The sequence below is a fragment of the Vanacampus margaritifer genome, chromosome 2, assembly GCF_051991255.1.
Source record: "Vanacampus margaritifer isolate UIUO_Vmar chromosome 2, RoL_Vmar_1.0, whole genome shotgun sequence".
In the NCBI taxonomy this organism is placed as follows: Eukaryota; Metazoa; Chordata; class Actinopteri; order Syngnathiformes; family Syngnathidae; genus Vanacampus; species Vanacampus margaritifer.
Window position 1 is genome coordinate 30298693 of NC_135433.1, and position 19390 is coordinate 30318082.

The 19390-nt window shown below is 39.8% G+C and overlaps 1 protein-coding gene across 1 annotated transcript in view; it reads left to right on the forward strand.

Annotated features, from left to right (window-relative positions):
- The window catches only part of brinp2 (bone morphogenetic protein/retinoic acid inducible neural-specific 2), a 172225-nt gene extending 158283 nt beyond the window's left edge, over window positions 1–13942 (forward strand). The window contains exons 8-10 of the mRNA XM_077559107.1: window positions 2534–2756; window positions 8984–9290; window positions 11028–13942. Of these exons, the coding sequence (XP_077415233.1) occupies window positions 2534–2756; window positions 8984–9290; window positions 11028–11849 (1352 nt within the window). The 3' untranslated portion in view covers window positions 11850–13942. The remainder of the gene's footprint in view (window positions 1–2533; window positions 2757–8983; window positions 9291–11027) is intronic.
- Window positions 13943–19390: the final 5448 nt, after the last annotated feature.

Genomic DNA, 19390 nt, shown 5'->3' on the forward strand with positions numbered 1-19390 from the left:
CATGAATGAATGAACGAACGAATGAATGAATGAAATAGGCCAGTAAATTAACCTATTTGTTTTGAAGGATTTTTGCTCATAAAGAGTGTGTTGAAATATCTGAATGAGATTGAGGGGTAAATGTAAACAAAGAGGACATTATAGTTAGAAAAATAACATATTTGACCGTCAATTTATTTTCCCCATCCATCTCATTTATAAATGTCTGACTGAACATACAGATGCTAGCAATGTATGTTAAATGTCTTCAATAAAGATTTGACCGAAATCAATCATTTGACCAATCACAGACCGGGGCTACTTCAAATGGATGTTGAGGATTTATGGAGACAGTCAAGCAATAACTTCCCCTGTTAACTATTATATGAACTGCGTGATGGATGGCACAGTCAATGCGTTCTGAACACTTTGAAGTGATCTAGATGGCAGCTTCCTCGACAGCTCTGGCCCTTCTGTTTTCCGCGCCATCTCTCCCAGCTGGCATCACTGCGCTGTTAAAGGGGCCCATGTGCTGCCACACTTGCCGCAAGACATCCCAAGTCCAATCTTATTGTCTGTCACGTTTGCAGCTGAATTATGGTCACGGAGGAAAAAAATAGGATTACTGAAGTTGTTGTCACAGGCGCTACACAGAAAACAAGCAAATAAGAAATGTGCTTGCTTTCGGACAAGAATGTTATTGCAACATATGGCAGGCACTTGGAATTGTTTGTAATTGTGCCACTGAACTGAGTGACACTTTGACAGTATATTTGTATTTGAAGTATCACAGAAGAAAGCCTATCATCTCGAGCATCATTGCAGTGGTTTTTAAAGTGCGGGCTGAGGGAGGGAGGGAAATAGTTTTAAAAATACAAATATAGGTTTCGGTTATAACGCCACCGATAGACACAAATAAAACTCATTTCATTGGGAAGATGATTGTGATAAAGAAGCAGATCAGAGATACTTCTAAACAGAATCATGTTGAATACCAATGATGCATTGTGTATGTTGTTGATAGAGAGTCAGAGGCCCCGCATTAAACAAGGTTTCTACAGAGCTAAATGTGTGGGTTTTGAAAGTAAAATTAAAGCTTTGAAAGGCAAAGTTTTTGAGAAGTGATCTTATAACGTTAGGGATTTTCTTCACGAGGAGCTGGGGCGGGATTTACGTCAATCCACTTTAATTGAAGTACAGTATCTGTTTATATGCATTTACTTTCATTATCTAAAGTGTTTTTCTTTTTTTTAGCAAGCAGATAATACATTCTGTGTAGACATTTTCAGGCCATCCAAAAATCTCTGCACAAAAGTGGCAACGCCATATACCAACATTAAAAGCCCGTAACCTTCGCTCCTCCACTGCATTCAAAACCGACATCATTATGTCAAAGATATTGCCACGCAGGCTCGGGAACAATTCAGAAAAACATTGTCAGTTATCACAGTTCATCGCTGCATTCACAAATGCAAGTTAAAACTCAACTATGTAAAGCGAAAGCATATCATATATATCAACAGCAGCCAGAAACGCCACAGGCTGCTTTAGGGGCTCGTTTACCTGTTTAAAGGTTAAATATCTTGTCTTTGTAGCATATTTAGTTGAATATAGGTTGAAAAGGATTTGCGAATCATTGTATTCTGTTTTTATTTACATTTTACACACCGTCCCAACTTCATTGGAATTGGCATTTGTCGTGACTTGTAATTGAAGACTGAACTACTACTGTCAGTAAGGTGAAGATGAAACTGCAGCATATTATGCATAACTAAAATAAGCTTCAGTTGGGGAAATAGTGTGGCACGTTTATATAGTTGTATATTAACAATTACAGTATTTCTCAAACTTTTCTTTTTTTTTTTCTTCTCAGTATTGTTCATTCGGTAAGCTTACCGATCCGACATGTCATCATCGTTGCTCTCTTTTTTCTCTCTCTCTCTTTTTCTTTTTTTGTATGTGTGTGAGTATTTGCATGTGTGAGTGTGTGTGTGCATATGTGTGTGCGTGTGAGCGTGTACTCATTAATTCACCTAAAACCTATTAAAAATCCCTTACCGTTCACCTAAACCAAATAATTCTGAATCCAGCTAGAATCGTGAGGTTGTCAGGAGACCCGAGGAAGGATCAAAGAAAAGAAAGAAAAGTGGAATCCAGCACCGACCAGACATCACCTACTACCCACTGGGTTACCAACCGGAATCTTTCACCAACCCCAGAAACATCTAAATTCCAACAAATTAGGGAGACCTCAAGAGACCAAAGGAAAGACAGGAAAGGAAGGAAGGATAGATGAAGCAGAGTGAGATCCACAGACGTCAGCCTCCACCGATTCAACGGCCAGAGGAAGAAGCAGATTGTGTTTGAATTTCGATAGATGCTGGTGTGGTGGTCTCAAACTTTTCTAATTATACACTTGCCCCCGAAAGCCGACATTGTCTGGGTGGACAATGTCCGCTAGAGGTGAAATATAAAATCATGACTCATCCGTACTGATGTATATAACTGATGGACAGCTATTTGTCTTTGTTTTTTCTCCTTGTCTCTGTTGCAGACGAATTCAAAGCCTTCCTGGAACGCTTGCCCACTGACCAATTCTTGAATGTTTCCATGATTGCCAAGTACTGGTCAGCTGACACATCTCTCCAGAAGCGATACACTCATCTAGAGTCCAGCACAGCCTTGGTCCTGGGCAAAGCTCACAAGATTATCAGGAAATTGTTCACCCTCAGCAAACGATGTCCAAAACAACCTCGTATCAGTCTCCCCCGAGAAAGGTATGCAATATGACCTTTTAAATTGTCATTTGAGAAGTGAATGTTGAATTAATTGAATTAAACAGTACACAATTTAGGCATTTTAGTGGATAAACGTTATAGCTTCAGTTCCTCTGGCGGGTTGCCAGCTTGGGAACACTGACAAGAACCTAAGCTTTTTATATAAAAGCAGCTGCAGCTGTCAATGTAAAATGTATTTATCAATATAGAATGTATGCCTCTAAATACCACTACTACTACTACTTAATAATAGGAGTTAGCAGGATCTCTTCATGACCGCTTCATAATACAGAGGTCGTTACATTCTCGCAGGGAATTTGCATGTTCTCCCCGTGCTTGTGTGTGGGTTTGGACGAAGAACTCTGCTATGGCTCGCTACATTAGCATCTTCATTAGCTGTGGCTGAAGTCGCGACAGGGTGCTTTACAGCTACACTTGAGCTGCTTCTGTGGTAAACAAACTCCCTACAAAGGAGGCTTATCGTGCTACTTTTAGCAAATAAATTTACCATCATCGGACCGGCAATGCTTCTCCATTTTCACGTCTGCTACTGCTCCTGAACTTGCCCTCCGATCCAACCAGGTTATGCCAAACACAATGACAGCCAATCAATGTCCACTTAAGCATTTGATTAAACATTGTTATCCACAACCCAAAAGCCTAAGCACAAAAAGCTCAATGCATAAAAATGGATCAAATCAGTTTACAGAAATCATAAATTTAGAGGTTGAAAACTAGATTAATACGATAAAAAAAAAACATTACACTTCAACAGTAGCGGCTGCTGGCCATTCACAGAGGGTAAGCTTTTTTTTCTGGCCAAATCATTAAATGTTTATTAACTCTAATGATGTCTTTGTAAAGAAAACAATGAAATGGCTTCACAAAAATCTGGCCGACAACATTCATATTACCTGCCCTGATGTGCAGCTTGCTAGCAGTTGGAACTGTGAGGGTACTGTGTGAAGCTGAGTTTCCCTTGCAGTCTTAAAGGAATCAACACTGCACTTTAATCGTAAATAACGCAAAATGTTTTAATCTCTACAAAAAGCAATATGTTCCAACCTATGTAGATTTCCAGTTAATTTCTTTCTTATTATTATGATTTCATCTAAAAACAATCCTTTGAAAGTCCTCACAGACATTGTGATTGATTTCTTAGTAAAGTAGCTTCGTGTTATCATTACATGGCAGCCACACTGCAAGGGCTGCTCGATTTTGGAAAAAAGAATATTCACGATTATTTTGGTGATAATTGAAATCACGATTATTCAAAAGGATTTCTTTTTTTATATATTTTTTTTAAAACAAGAAAATGTTTAAACATTTGAAAATATTAAAACAAATAAAATTATTTGAAAAACTATAATTATGTAAGTTCCTTTTGGACCAAACAGAATTTATAATAATATATATTGTTTATGTTAGCAAACATTGAAGTTGGGGTGCAGCGTGTGCATTATGGCTTGTGGGGTGCAAGCTAGTTTTGACACGGGTGTGTTGTGAAAGAACTTGTGTGCAGCTATCAAATATTTTGGTATTCAGATGTCCTACTGAAAGTTCTAGCGAATAATAAAAATATACCTGTATATACTTCTTGGTTAAAGAACAATTATAAATACAGAAGACAAAAAACACATTTGCATGTAATAATTAACAAACAACTGGTTTTCATTTTTAGAAAATAAACATCTTTTTTTTCTTTTCTTTTTTTTACTTAACCTGTGCTTGTCAGTAAACCATTTTCCTCTGAAACAGTGAGATTTTAGACAAATCTCTCCCCATAGATTTTGGTCAATGGAACTAAAGTGACGTCAGACCCACAATAGCGATTTTTGTCGGCTAAATAAATAGCACATTTGAGTAAGCCTGGTTTGTTAATAAGTGATCAGTAGGAACAGCAAATTAGTCAGGCTGGGAACATCAAAGTGTGCGCAGTCCATCAATCCATTTTCTGAATCGCGAATACTCACGTGTGTCGCGGGCGAGCTGGAGCCTACCCAGCTGTCTACAGGCTGCAGTATTTACACCTTTGAAAAGTAATATGACGGCCGGAGCACTTTGCCGCTGCTAGCTAGCGCGGCTAGCTTGCTGCTTGATGCTGGTGACTGGTTGTTAGCTTGCTGCTTGATGCTGGTGACTGGTTGTTAGCTAGCAGTCGCCGCTAAACGATGGCAACAGAACAGTACAATACAATGTCAGCATAATTATGTCTTAGCGCTCTTAACTGGAGCTTGAACGTGACTTCAGGACTTTGTCTTACTGACGTCTGTCGCAACAGTTTGGGGCATTTCTATTGCTATTGTTCACAAAACTCGAATTGACAAGCACGTCGTTAGCCCTTATACCGCATTGACACGTTTCCGGAAACAACTTCAAAATAAAAGCGCTACAATGTATGATCTACACTACATATTCTACTTGGTAAGATAAGGTTTATTTTAAAATTCGGTTCCTCTCAGCGTTAACTGTCATGCATACTGCCGTTAGTTTGACTACGACTATCTAAACGAGTATCCAAGGCAGAAATGATGAGGACTCGTTGCAGGCCTAGTATTAATAATCGTTTTTGTACGATTATGCCCATTTTGTAATTGTGGAGGGTAATAATCAAAATCATAATTGAATTTCGATTAATTGCACAGCCCTACTCACTGCTGTGCTGGAGGCAAAAGACGAAGGCCACGGGAAGGCATTGTGACAAGAAATGCTCACAAGTAAAGCACAGAGTCATGTGAGGAAGCAGTTTGGCATAGGAAATAAAGCAATTGGAAAGGGAAATAGAAAGGAAGAAATTGGGTGAGAGGAGACATGTTAAGAAGGGATGAACAGAGACAGAACTTTCAAGAATGTGTTGGACGGATGGAGGGTCTAGTTACAGGCTGTGGAGTGAGCTACTCCATACCATGGCAAGCTCTAATCAAGTCTTTTCCTGCACTGACAGTCTGGCGTTTGTTTACAGAGAACCTTAATTTCCCTGACAGTCCTTTGCCACTACCAATCAGTCCATCTCCCCTCGCTAACCCCTTGCCACTTTCTGTCTCTATTTTTCCTCCACTCTCACCTTTGTTTCCCCTTGTCCCACCCTCCCTTCTCTGTCTCAGACCATCACACTGTCTTAACCATGCTTGCAGCAACAGCAAGCCATCACTGCCAGGAACAGATCCATATTTCTGCCTGCACAGATCCATTTGTTTCATCATCACTTATTTCTGTCTATTTGCACAAGCCTCCGGGTATGGAATTGCCATAGCTTTTCGGCAATGCTGTGTGCAATTTGCTGAACTTAGCCTGGGGATAGAATCTTTACAGAGCCCATTTTGCAACTCAACCCTTTGCAAACTGTTGGCCCGCCAAAATGGATGACAATTTTGTGTCTGCATTTTCATCTCATTCACCTGCAGTCAAACATCCCTTTACAGAAAAAAAGTAGTCAATTTAGAGCTGATAGATAATCCAATATAGGGTGTGGTGATGTGAATGTGAGTTTGAATAATGAGCTTGTTAGTCACAGTGCATGATGGCTTCCATCATTCTTGTGTCGGGGAGTCACATTAGGAAAATAGGAAAACAAGGAAAAAGCTGTATTTTGTGGACATTTGCCACATCAAATAAACCATTCAGCCCAATTCTTCATAGAAATGTCATTTATTTATTTCTCCTTTACTGTATACGACTTAGAAGAGATGTTGAATATATTTAGACCAGCAGCTTCAAATCTAAGGTATAGTGTAGAACCTCGTACTGCACTTTTCAGTGTGTGTTGACCTACATTCAAACATAATACATAGATTTCCTTCCCTACAGTGGCAACATATTACAAATTTTTACATAAGTCGGATTGAAGTGTAGTCTGACCTACGGCAACTAGGGGCTGAACCAATTATCAACGCAAGAACGTTTTCACTGCACATTGGCAATTACAGCAAAGCTTTACCCTCCATCGCGGGAGTTACATTCCAGAACACCCTGGAATAAGTCAAATCTGTGCTTTAAAAATAAGTTTTAAGCACGTTCTCATAGCATTTACTGCACTTAAAATAAAAATAAAAAGCTTTTAAAACACTGCAAACACATTTAAACGTTTATAATATAGAGTATGCTATGAGAAAGATTAATGAATAACACAAAAATACTGTACAAACAATGACAAAGCTGCCGAAAAACAGGACAAAAAGTGTCTTCTTTAAAGGAAAAGTCAACCCGAATTTCTTTTCTTTCTTTTTTTTGACAATAATATGTTCTATGCAGCCCCACTGTTCTCAATAAGGTAATCTGGTTAATATTTTGTTAGTGGAATATGAGTTGAGCAGCAAAATCAAGCCATTTTTATCCATCTCAGGGGGCGGCTATTTTGCCACTTGCTGTTGACTGAAGATAACATCAATGTTGCTCAGGGCTCTGGCAACGACCAATCACAGCTCACCTGTTTTCTGAAGCTGAGTTTTTATCCATCTCAGGGGTGGCCATTTTGCTCAGGGCTCAGGCATGACTAATCACAGATCACCTGTTTTCTGAAGCAGAGCTCTGATTGGTTGTTACCTGACCCCGGGATTACGCTGTGTGCGTGTGCGTTGCGTCTCCGCTCCGCTCCGGCGGCGCAGCCGATTCGTTTCCATTCTATCAACTTGTTCAAATTACACCGGCTGCGTGTACGCTGTGGCTCGACTGCGGACCAGCTGCATCTTGCCGGAGCCCGCCGCACGGATAGACCTATTTTCTATTTTTACCGGACCACGCATCCGTCGTCATGCGTTAAATGGCAAACTAGCACAGAACACATCGAGCAGGACAGGAAGACTGACGTAGTTTCCCCAAAAAAGTTTCAGAATAAAACACTCGCCAGATCCTATTTCTCAATCAAAACGTCATAATGTTTAACGCTTAATTCACTGCAGCAAACATGGATGAGGAGAGATTTATAATGGAGGTGGATTATATATGACACGGCACATCCTTTTCATTTGGTCAAACTAAAAATTTATGCTGCAAGGAACGTCATAGTTGAAGCTGTGGGAGTGGACGGTGAGTTCAATCAAAAGAAGCCCACCACTCTTTCTGCTTCTTTGTTGAGCACAAACTTTGTGTGTTTGTCTGTGTTTTTAATGACACATTATTGCGCGCGACCACGCGAGACACGGCGGGATGTTGTCAGCGACGGAACTGCCGGACCGCAGCTGTGTGCAGCAGGTGTGTTTTGTCCATAAAATTGGCGTGTCGGGGACACGCAGTCAAGACGCTGCAGAGCGGAGCCGCAACGCACACGCATGCGGTGTAATCCCGGGGTGAGACCTGAGCAACATTGATGTCATCTTCATTCGACAGAAAGTGGCAAAATGGCCGCCCTTAGAGATGGACAAAAACGGCTGGATTTTGCTTCATAACTCCTATTACACAAATGTAATATTAATCAGAATGTCATGTTTAGACTAGTGAGGTCACATATAACATATTCAAGAAATGTTTAAGGTTGAATTCCACTTAAAAATAAATAAAATAAATAAAGCATTAACTTTCATTAATATGGCCTCAGGCTTTCTACATCAGTGACTTTTGTTGTTGTTACAAAGATGGCAGTTGCAATTAAACATCTATCAAGTGTCGGTGTCTCAGACCTGTAAAAGTATTTGACTGTGTATTACTGTGGCATTGAAGAGTCATACAAGGCTCTTTTTGCTTGCAGCAGCATTTTAGAATACAAGTAAGCTGCCAGGTCGCTTGCCAAAGCATGACCGGACTTCAAAAGTTGAAATCACCATAACGATTGATTAGACGACGTCGAGTCAACTATCATCACCATAGCATTGAGTCAAAAAAAATCTTAAGTCTTTCCTATTTAGATTGTTTTAACTTTTGAATGGACAGGCATAAAAGCTGCAAGATTTATCCAATAACATGTTTAAAAAAAAAAAAAAACTAAATCTATTTGTGTGTATGTGTGAAATGTGTTTTCATTTGTAAATTGGGATTTATTGCTGTTGTTTTTTTCCATTTGTTGTGGATAATTTGAATGTAATGTTGCTTAAATTATAATGATTTGCATTTAGTGTGATCAGACAGTAGGAATATAATAGCAACCACTGTGATGGAAAGCTCAAAACAATAAACAACAACAAACTCTAATCTGGACAAGAAGCAAATGGGTGGATATATTTTGCAGGTGGACTTTAATGCCATTGCCACTTACAAATAATAATTTTGTGTGTGTTTTATTAAATTTTTTACAGGTCAGTTGCCTTTTGGTTGAGTAAGGCTCAGTCACTTTTCTACTGCAATGACCACGGAGTGCTGGGATCTTTCTCTGAAGAAGTCAAGAGTTGCAGCTGCCCTGTGGAGCAGCCAACTTGTCAGGGTGCCATTCCTTGCGTTGTTGGCACCTCCTTCACCTCCTGCTCTGCTTGTGCCGCTGACAATGTAACCCGCTGTGGATCCTGCCACCACGGCAACCTCCTCCACCTTGGCTCCTGTCGACCGAGCATCGCCAACTCCCTGGACCATTATCTGAACCTTGATCTCGACATGCCGGATGCTGAGGTTTCAAAAGTGTCTTATATGCTCCAGTGGTTCTCAAACTTAGGTGGTCATATATAATCATGAATAGTTAAATGTTAAATAATTGTTAAATTTTAAATAAATACACGTTTTTATCCATGAAATCAGTATTATTTACGTAATATAAGACGTAAAAACATACTGTAGCTTACTATCTATATAAATTAGCAGAAAATGTGTGGAAACTGTTTGAAGTTTTTGAAAAAATACAATTCACTTTTCTCTTAGAATAAATACTGCTATGTCCAATTAATGTTTTTCCTTCTTTTTACTGTTTATGTAGAGTTGTTGAAAAGTAATTTTTTCCACACACATACATGTATATTTAATTATATATTTTTTAAATGTGCATATTATACATTGACATAAATCAACACAATTAATAGTTACTGTAAATGGGGATTTTTACCAGTCAGTTTTTTTCAGAAAAGTAGTTTATTCATAAAATTCTATTTATTTTCAAGGTTTTTGCCAACTGGGTTTTATCAATACAAAGTAAAAGCAATCAGCTCCTTTTCATGAAAGCCTTGTGAGTCATCACTCAAAAGTGGCGACAGGTAGAGGAGCAGCCTACTGCCTAAGAAAATATTAGCTTGTTGTGGTGGGGTTTTGTTTTTTTTACAACATTAACAGTACATAGAGGCAAATACTGTTCTTTACAATTATTACGGTTGGGTATTGTTTCATTATCATTATCCATTTTCTATACCATTTATCCTGTTCAGGGTCGTGGGTAACTGGACCCTATAGCAACTGAGTTTGGGTGAAAGGGAGACTGGCTCTAGTCAATCACAGGGCACATATACTGTAGAGACACACAGCCACTCCCACTGTCACTTAAAATGAACTCACGCCGACTGCACTGAAGTCAGGCAAACGTAACACTATACCGTCAGTAACCGGTGTCACATCAGTATTATTATAATTGTACTAGTGCCTAAACAATGTCTGAAAACAGACACTGACATTAATATTACCACGAACATTTACCACATAGGGTACAACACTGTCAAAATGTATGACGAGAGGAAGCATTCCCACGAGGATTAGTCAGGAACTTGTTCCTAAGTAATGCGTTATTGTAATCTGATTATTTTCTTTCAATAACGAGCTCTCTAACGCATTAATTTTTCCAAACCAGTACTCTGATTAAAGTTACTTTCCTAAGTGGCTGTATGTTATACAATTTTTTTTATTACCTCATAATGTATGTAGAATGCAGAATGTTTTGAAGAGAATTTCGAGGAGAAAATGTTTCTCTTGCATTTGGGATGAGGTCACATCGCATGTCACGTTTCCATGTAGTCCAAGTACTTGGCTAATATGCATGGATCCAAGGACCCTTTCGTAGCAACATGTATATTGTTTAAAGGTGTATTCAAGGATCTTCTTGAAAAGTAGAAGCCAAACGTCTGTTTGTCACTTTTTTTTTAAAATGCGACGTTGTTAAGGCAGATTGATTGACGAGCTCGAGAACCAATCGTTAAGATGATCCACCCGGAAGACGCAGCGACAAAAGATCCTTGAATACACCTTCAATGCAAAATATTTTAAAAAGTGTACATTGTGTCCCATTCAGGCCACTTCTGGTGGAAAGTTTCTTTCCTCATTCTTGGTCCACATCAAAGTCTGAGAACCATTGTGTACATGAAGTGATTGCCTTTATTTCTTTGTTGCTCCCTATAGAAATTAAAATGAATTATTTTTGTTTTTTTGTAGGTGAAGTACCTGCTTCAGCAGCTTGACAGCAGAATTGAGGTCCATGCCATTTACATCAGCAATGACGTCCGTCTGGGAAGTTGGTTCAATCCTGCTTGGAGAAAGAGGATGCTGCTTACTCTCAAGAGTAATAAAAATAAGTCAAATCTTATTCACATGTTGATGGGTATGACTTTCCAGATATGCCTAACCAAGAATTCAACACTGGAGCCAGTGCCAGCAATTTACGTTAACCCTTTTGGTGGAAGTCACTCGGAGAGTTGGTTCATGCCCGTGAACCAGCCTGACTTCCCCAACTGGGAGAGAACTCGACTGGAAGCCGTGACTACCGCGCAGTGCTACAACTGGACATTGTCTCTTGGTAACAAATGGAAGTCCTTCTTTGAAACCGTACACATCTACCTGCGAAGCCGCATTGTCACAGATGATCCAACAGTGAATGAAACTCTCTTCTATGAACCTTTGGACATGGATGATCAGACATCAAACCTGGGCTACATGAAGATAAACACTCTGAAAGTGTTTGGATACAGCATGCACTTTGACCCTGAGGGCATTAAGGATTTGATACTCCAGCTGGACTACCCATACACACAGGGTACACAGGATGCTGCCTTTCTGATGTTATTGGAGATGAGGGATCGCGTTAACAGGTTGGCTCCACCAGCGCCGCAGCCGCTCGACCTCTTTTCTTGTCTTCTGCGTCACCGACTAAAGCTGTCAGCTGGTGAGTCGGTGCGCATCAAAGAAGCTCTTCAGATCTTCAACTCAAAGCTCCCCAACGCTTCTCCTGAACCTGAGCTGGCTCAGCTCTGCAGCTAGCTAGCTTAGCACTCAGGACAGGACTGAAATATCCTGCGGAGGAGATTCAGGGATGTTATTGGTATGAGCAACACGGCTCCCAGTAAGCCTTGGACCTTATCAGGATCAATATTTCACAAAATTGACCAATGGGATTGACAGTCTCTTGGCTGGTTTTCCAGTGTCATTTCGGAGGCCAACTATGAAGGCATGTTGTCGACCTATTGAAGAACATGAAGCTTTGTTCAAGCGCTCTACTGAACTTGCCTGGAGGCTTACTTTTGCTCTAACTGTCTTTCTTTTGGCAAACTACGTGACAGCTGGGGGACTCATCAAAGACCTCTCCGTCTTGCAAAGAGAAATGTGATTTAATATGTAAAGAGGAACTCTTGAAGGATCAACATTAATCATCTAATAGAGAACGATTGTCCTTTTGTAACCCTATTTTCTTTGGTTACGGGAAAATCGAGAGAGGAGAATAGTGGATACAAATTAAATGTGCAATGAAACGATGTTATGCTTACATTTTGATAACCCCGACTGTGTTACTATCATTGAATATTCCTTTTTAATCCCAACCTTCTGTTTTTTCTGACGTTTGAAAACTTGTATCTATGCTGAACAACTGAGAAGTCTGTTAGTGTTAGCTCTGTACTTGGTGATGTGTCTTTACCGAGAGAAAAAAAAGGTGAACACATTGGCAACGCAAATAGCAACATAGCTTAGATGTTGTTGTTTTTTTCTTTTTTCTTCTTTTGAGATGAATACCGAAGGAAATTCTGATGTGGTTATAAAAAAAATAAAAAATAAAGTTTGCGGGTACAGTGCTGTAAATAATGCGCCATCTAACTTGACATGTGGATATGTGCACATTGCTTTTTAGATAACCAAGTGCAAAGACCAAAAAAAAAGACAGAAATGTTTATAACAACTCATGCCTTATTGGAGTCAGTGTTGTGAGAAGCACATTTAGTTTTGGTGTTTGATTTTCTGGCAGGTGATGTATTCCTTATAAGATTTCAAATTTTCTACCAATAAAACACATCATTCACGTTAATTAGCTTTTCCATGTAAATGCTGGTCACATTGCACCATTTGCTTTGATTCAGTGACGTGAAACCGTTTACAGTGCACACTAGTACTTAATAATGTAACGTAATTGTTCAACAAAGGTCCTCTGGGTGCAATTAGAGATGCTCTCAGCACCTGACATGGTGGATATTTCGAAAAATCTTATTTTGTTTTTTACATTTTTATTAATTGACAAAATGGCAGGTCCGAGTTATCTGCAAGTTTCAACACCTTGTACCATTATTATTATTATTGCTGTTGTTTTTAAACAATCGGAAAAATATATATTCTGTGTCATTATTAGCAATTTGTTTTCAGCTTGGGTAACTCAAAAATCAAGTGACTTTTTTTTTATGTACTTGCATTCATCACCCACTGTTCAAATGTATTTATTTTTTATTCTGAAGTGCACTCACCTTTATAAATGTGTACCTTACGCGTAAACTAAAAATTAGCCCCACTATAAATTTGCCTGATTTTTTATTTTTTTTAACTGTTAGAAGTTGATTTTAAACCCAATTATTTTACATTTCCAGCAAACTGTATTGTAATAAGTGCCGCCATGAAAAAAATTGATTGGAACGGGTCATCTGAATGAAAACTGGACCGCCAGGATGAAGCAAAATAAGCTGTAAGATGAAGCTGCACCTAGGATATGGACAGCTGGGGCTGCTGGGAATTTCCCTCTCATCACCTCCCTTGTGTTTCCCCACATTATCCCAAAACATTTTCTCTGTTTAGTCCTCCATCTGCCAGGTTCCTCTGAGCCAACAGCACTCACGGTTTCTTCTCCTTTAAATATCAGTGTTTTCATTTCCATTACTCCATGTTATCCACCCCCTACCAGTCGCTTATCTCATTGGTCCTTGGTAAACCATCTGGAACGTTCCATCTCCATCTGTTGGCCCTGCTCCACCACCCACAGCCCAGAGGGATTTTTTTCCCTCAAGTTCTGGAGCTTAATAACGTTAAAACATGGCATTGATGTCTTATTGCCAAAAAATCCTATTGTTATGTTATTACAATAAATGTTATTACTTGCACTTGCGTGATTTCTTGTTTTTTTAAGTCAATTATGAATGTACAGAATAACTTGTGTATCATGGACAATTGTCCATTGACAATTGGACATGGTTAATTTTATACAATGTTTTAGTCAATCTGTATTTATTTACAACACACCGCCATACACAGCAAAAATTACCTGATGGTCGGACTACATTAATAAAACCGATTAACCCCACATGACACACCTGCAAGAAGGGGAAAACGTTTTCAACAGGAACAAAAAATGAACAGGAAGAAAAAACCTGTTACAGGAAAAAAAAAAGAACAGAAAAAAGACTTAAGGCTCTATATTCGCAGACAGCAAGGCTGCACTCGAGTGTAAAAACTGGCTATTCTCATATTCGTGCCAATGCAAGTCTCCGTGTGCTTGTTGAAGATTTTGGTTTGACATGCTGGGTATTCCAGCGACCGAACCAGCTTCCTTTGACATGAGCTTGGTGGCACAAAGTCATCTGAACTTTCCACCTGATGGAACCACTTTTAAGTTTTTGCATAGGTATTCTAATGTGACTTTGGTGATTTTGATCAGGGCATAAGTTACGTGCTTTGTTGTTATATGTGGTGATCGTCATTGTATTTAATTTACAAATATGACAAAGGCGTCATATCTTCTGAATCATTGTAGAAACCCAGCAGCACAGCTAAGGGGGTCAGACAAGGACACAAACAATTAGGTTGGAAGGTGGTGTCCAAGTGCCCACTTTACAAATCTGTGATCTCACTGGCTGAATTGACATCATCAGCCCTTGCAGTTTCTCATAAAATATCAAAAGTAAGACTAGCCTGCCTTCATGCAGTTTTAGACTTGCACTAGGTACAGAAGTGGGGCCCTCACTCTAACGTTCACTAGAACAAATATAACCGTTGTAGCTACACCCTGGTCAATCATCCACGCTTCATACTGATGTTTTGTGTGTTTTATTCTTCCACACGGTTTCAGACACACAATCATTGAACACCACGCCACACCATGAAAACTAAAAGAAATAAAATGACAATTAAATCAATAATTGTCATAAAGAACAACATGTAATAAATATACATGCTGTTACAAATAGTCAAATATACAATTCAAAGCAAAATATTTAGCAACACATACATTCATATTGTAGACAATGATAGCAATACTGTCACTGTTAAACTAAGCATGAAATTAAAGCTATTTTATGAAATAAAGACAAAATCTTTTGTAGTGCAAACCTTGTGTTTACAGTAGATACAGCATGTGCTGATGTGTCAATAGCTAAGTTTGAGCTGGCTAGCTTAAATACAGTGTGTAAACAAAATAACTTTTGCTAAACAAATTAGCATTTCAAACTACGACCGTTTAGTACAACACTTTTCAAACGTAGAAATTATTTACCGTGTGCGCCCTTGACCAGTTGTAGAATGTTTTTTCTTGTTGTCGATCACGTTGCTCTCGCTCGTCTCTCCTCCCGCTCTCTCGTCTCTACTTCGTACTGAGCAGCGCCCGGCGAAACAACATCCGGGTTAGAGGGCAATCTAAATAAAGTAAATAATTCGTGAATTTAATCCCCAATTTTTTTTTTCCAAATTTATGCAAACATCTACAACCGTATCAAAATGGTTACAACCAGCCTAAATACATAATATTATAGACCTTAGAACTAATGCTGATCAAGTACCTCAACGCTGGAATAAAACTCCCATTCAACTGGAGCAGTGTATATTTTGATCAATAGAAAATCGGAGCATGTTTTGCTTTCCCTACGCTGATCTTTAACTCAGAAGTCAAATATAACTGCTAGTTCCATGGCGTTGGCTCTTGGAGCCCATTTTTAAACTGATGAACAGACCGAAATAATTCAAGAACAGCTGAAGGTTCTCAACCTTTAAAAGTGCGGTGATAAAAGAAAACACACAGCCGTGATCTGCTGAAACTGAAGGAGAACTTAGAAAACGTTGGCTCAAACAAAGGTCTTGCGTTTGGAGGACACCAAAACTGCACTGTATTCAGGCCAGAATAAAAACAGACCAGGTGCTAGCATCAATGTAATGACCACTGGACTTGTTTCACGTGCCTCACAGGAAGCTCTCAATATGTGCACACCCAAAGTGTCAAGTGAGGAATATTTACAGTGTCAGGTGTGACTGTGATAAATATGTGATTTAGCAGGCTACACTCCACAAAGAGGGGACAGTTGCATTGTGTAACCCCCCCCACACACACACCCTAGACCCACTCCCCCAGATTCCTTTATGCTCCCCCCACATCAAGTGTGCACCCAACCAGGAGGTGGCAGATTAAGCAAAGAATCCCATCGCCGCACGAGAGGAGGGTGGGAGACAATGGCAGCTGGATGCAAAGCCCAGAGGAAAGAAGGGGAGGAAGGGTGGAGGAGAAACGAAAGTGCCTGTCTGCCATTCGCAAAATGTTGGAGTAAACACTATGCAGCCAATGATGGTCAAGCAGAGCGGGATGTCACATCATATGAGTGGATGACATTCAATATGTAACTCATGGACTGTGATTGGATTAGCAACTGTCCTCCTGCTGATCTTGATTCCACTGTCCCATTGGTTCATGCCATGGCAATAGTCGGTAGTTCCATTAGCTTAGCCCCAGCTGACGAGATGGCCCCTGACCCGACCCTGTGTCCCACAATGATTATGACAGCTACATCCCAGCTAGCCACCCCAGTAGTGGGTATGCCAAACTGGGTGAGTGAAGGCTAAACTGTACTGAGGCTACTTTCACTTTCAACCCAAGGCCAAGGTTCAGGTCTTACCAAATGTCATAGTCCACAGTGATTGAAAAGGGGTGAGGGAGATCTAACCCAGAAACTTGACATTTTATGCCTCACTAAAACGTGGCAACGGCCAAATGAGCCCTCCCAACTAAATGAGCTCTCCGCTGGGTTTTTCCTTTTTTTTAGGCCTGGCCACCATCATGACATCAAAGTCGCTATTGTCACTGTGCCCCACCACTCTTAAATAATGCCGAGCTGTAAAACACTCTAGAGCAAAATCCTCCATAATTGTTACAATCTAAAACCTACTGATGTTTTCTTCAAGGAAGTTTCTGTTATCCTCTATGCCAACCTCAACATCCACAGTGATGACCCATCGAATACGTTTGCAATTGACATCTCATCACTCCCGCACTGTCTCGGTATGGTACAACATGTCAACCGCCCAACACATAACAAAGGTCACATACTGGACTTAATCTGCAGCTCATACATCACTCCCGCTAACCTTGCTGTCATCGATTTCCTAATCCCAGACCACAAGGCCGTTCTCTTCGACATTCACACCTAACTACACAAGTCAAGGTACAATGGACCATCTCCTTCGTAAAACATCAACCCCAAAGATCTCTCCACCCTGATACCCCGGACCTCCATTTACTCCCCGACTGACCTGGTGATCCACTATAACAACTGTCTCTCCTCTCTCACTTTCCTGCCTCCTCAATCTAACACCCACTTCTTCCTCCAGACATTTCCACCAACCCCTACACCACCTTCCTGGATTTCTTTAGCCATAAAACCAACACCATCCATGAATAACTGGCCTCATCACGCGCCCCTACAAATGATCCACCCTAGATAATCACCACTAACCAACCACTCATCCGTAAAGCCAAAAACACCACCACCTGTCAGCTTGTTCCAATCACTAGCTACCTCGTCATAACCTCTTTGCCATCCATTTCTCACATGACCACAGACATATTTCACCCTTCCCTCACCACTGGAACTGCTCTCCCCCATTCTCAAACTAGTTACCATAACAATCATCCTTAAAACCCCGTTGTCAGCCCATCTAACCTTAATCTCTATGAGACCATTTCTAACCTTCCCTTCATTAAAAAAAAATATATATATTTTCCAATGGGTAGGTTCCGCACAAATTCAGTCCTAAAAGCCTCCTCTTCACCTACAAAGCTCTCCACAACTCTCCCCCAACTAACCTCTGTGACCGCCTGCAGCACAACTATTCAATTACTAATTCAGTTGAGGCAAATTTTCAAATCAAGGTATGTGGCCGGGCCAGACACATTAGGCGCCCATTTAACAGCTGATAAAGGCACATTTCAAACCAATACAGATGAAAAATATTCACATTGTATTCATCTCATCTCCCTTTTAAATTTTGAAAAAAAATAAAAATAAAAAATAAATAAAAAAATTAATAAATAAATTTGGAAACAGGGGAAAGGCATATCAAAAACAGTATAAATCACAAGAACAAAGCTGTTATTGACCAGAGCCAGAGGTGATTGTTCGCTTAAATAAAATACATTTTAATACAAAAATAAATACAATTCTGTAACTAATCATTTTGCTCACATCTTACCCACACGCATACCTCAAAGTGCATAAAAACACAAATAACATTTGTTTCTGTTTATGTCTGAACTTGGAACATTACAAAGTGCATTTAAGCTCCTGTTAATTTTCACACACAGCACCTTTGCTGCACGATACAGTGTAAGGACGTCATCAGGGGTGCAACAGCAGAACAACGTGCTGCCAGTCCACTTACTTTACCTTCTATGGATGGAGTCCCATCTGTCACAAGCATGCACACGCTCCATAACCATAGGAATGTTGAATTCCTCTCAAAGACCACCTCACCAGTTTTGTGTCCTTCTAACTCTTTGACTGCCAGACGTTTTCAGAAAAGGGATGCCGTCAGTGCCAGCCGATTTAAGCATTTTGACTGATCTTTCAAGGTCCACAGAAAATTTTGTGTTTGGACTATGGAAACACACATACTACCAAATGAAATATTGGACTCTCATCTTTCATCAGAAAAAAAAGTTTGTTTCTACCTTATTCCGTTTTTCAGTAATCAACAATAGAAAATGGTTAGTTTCACCCAAATGCTCTGTGTTGGACCAAAATACGGAGAAATCAAGCTTTTTGTGAAACGATATTATTTCACTCTAGTGAATTTGAGACCTTTTTTTTCCATGAATGATGCCACAAACACCTAAACAGTGCTTTACTTCTGTAAAACACTACCACCAACAATGAAAAAGTGTTTTTTGATAGCAAAATACGTTTATTTACATTCAACAGTGTAACAATTTGACAAAACAATTTGACAAAACAATTTGGCAAACTATTTACAAATGTGTGCAACTGTGGTACTATTTACAATTATGTGGATGTTTCAAATACAGTTTTTCTTTTTGTAACACTCCCCTGCGTGCAAGGCGACGCAGCAGGATTTGCACAACAGATTAGTTTCACTGCGATTGCAGACGCTACACTTTCTTGCTGTTTTTTTTTCTTCCGGGGAATAGCAAGTATATACTGCAGTGTGTGTTTGGCCATGTTGCCATCAAGTCTACTCTCAGGATCATGATACGGTGACGTTATGGTGGTGTTACGTCTGGCTTCCTCATGTCCTTCAGTTCCTATACCGGGTTGTAAGAGATGTTCTGATCC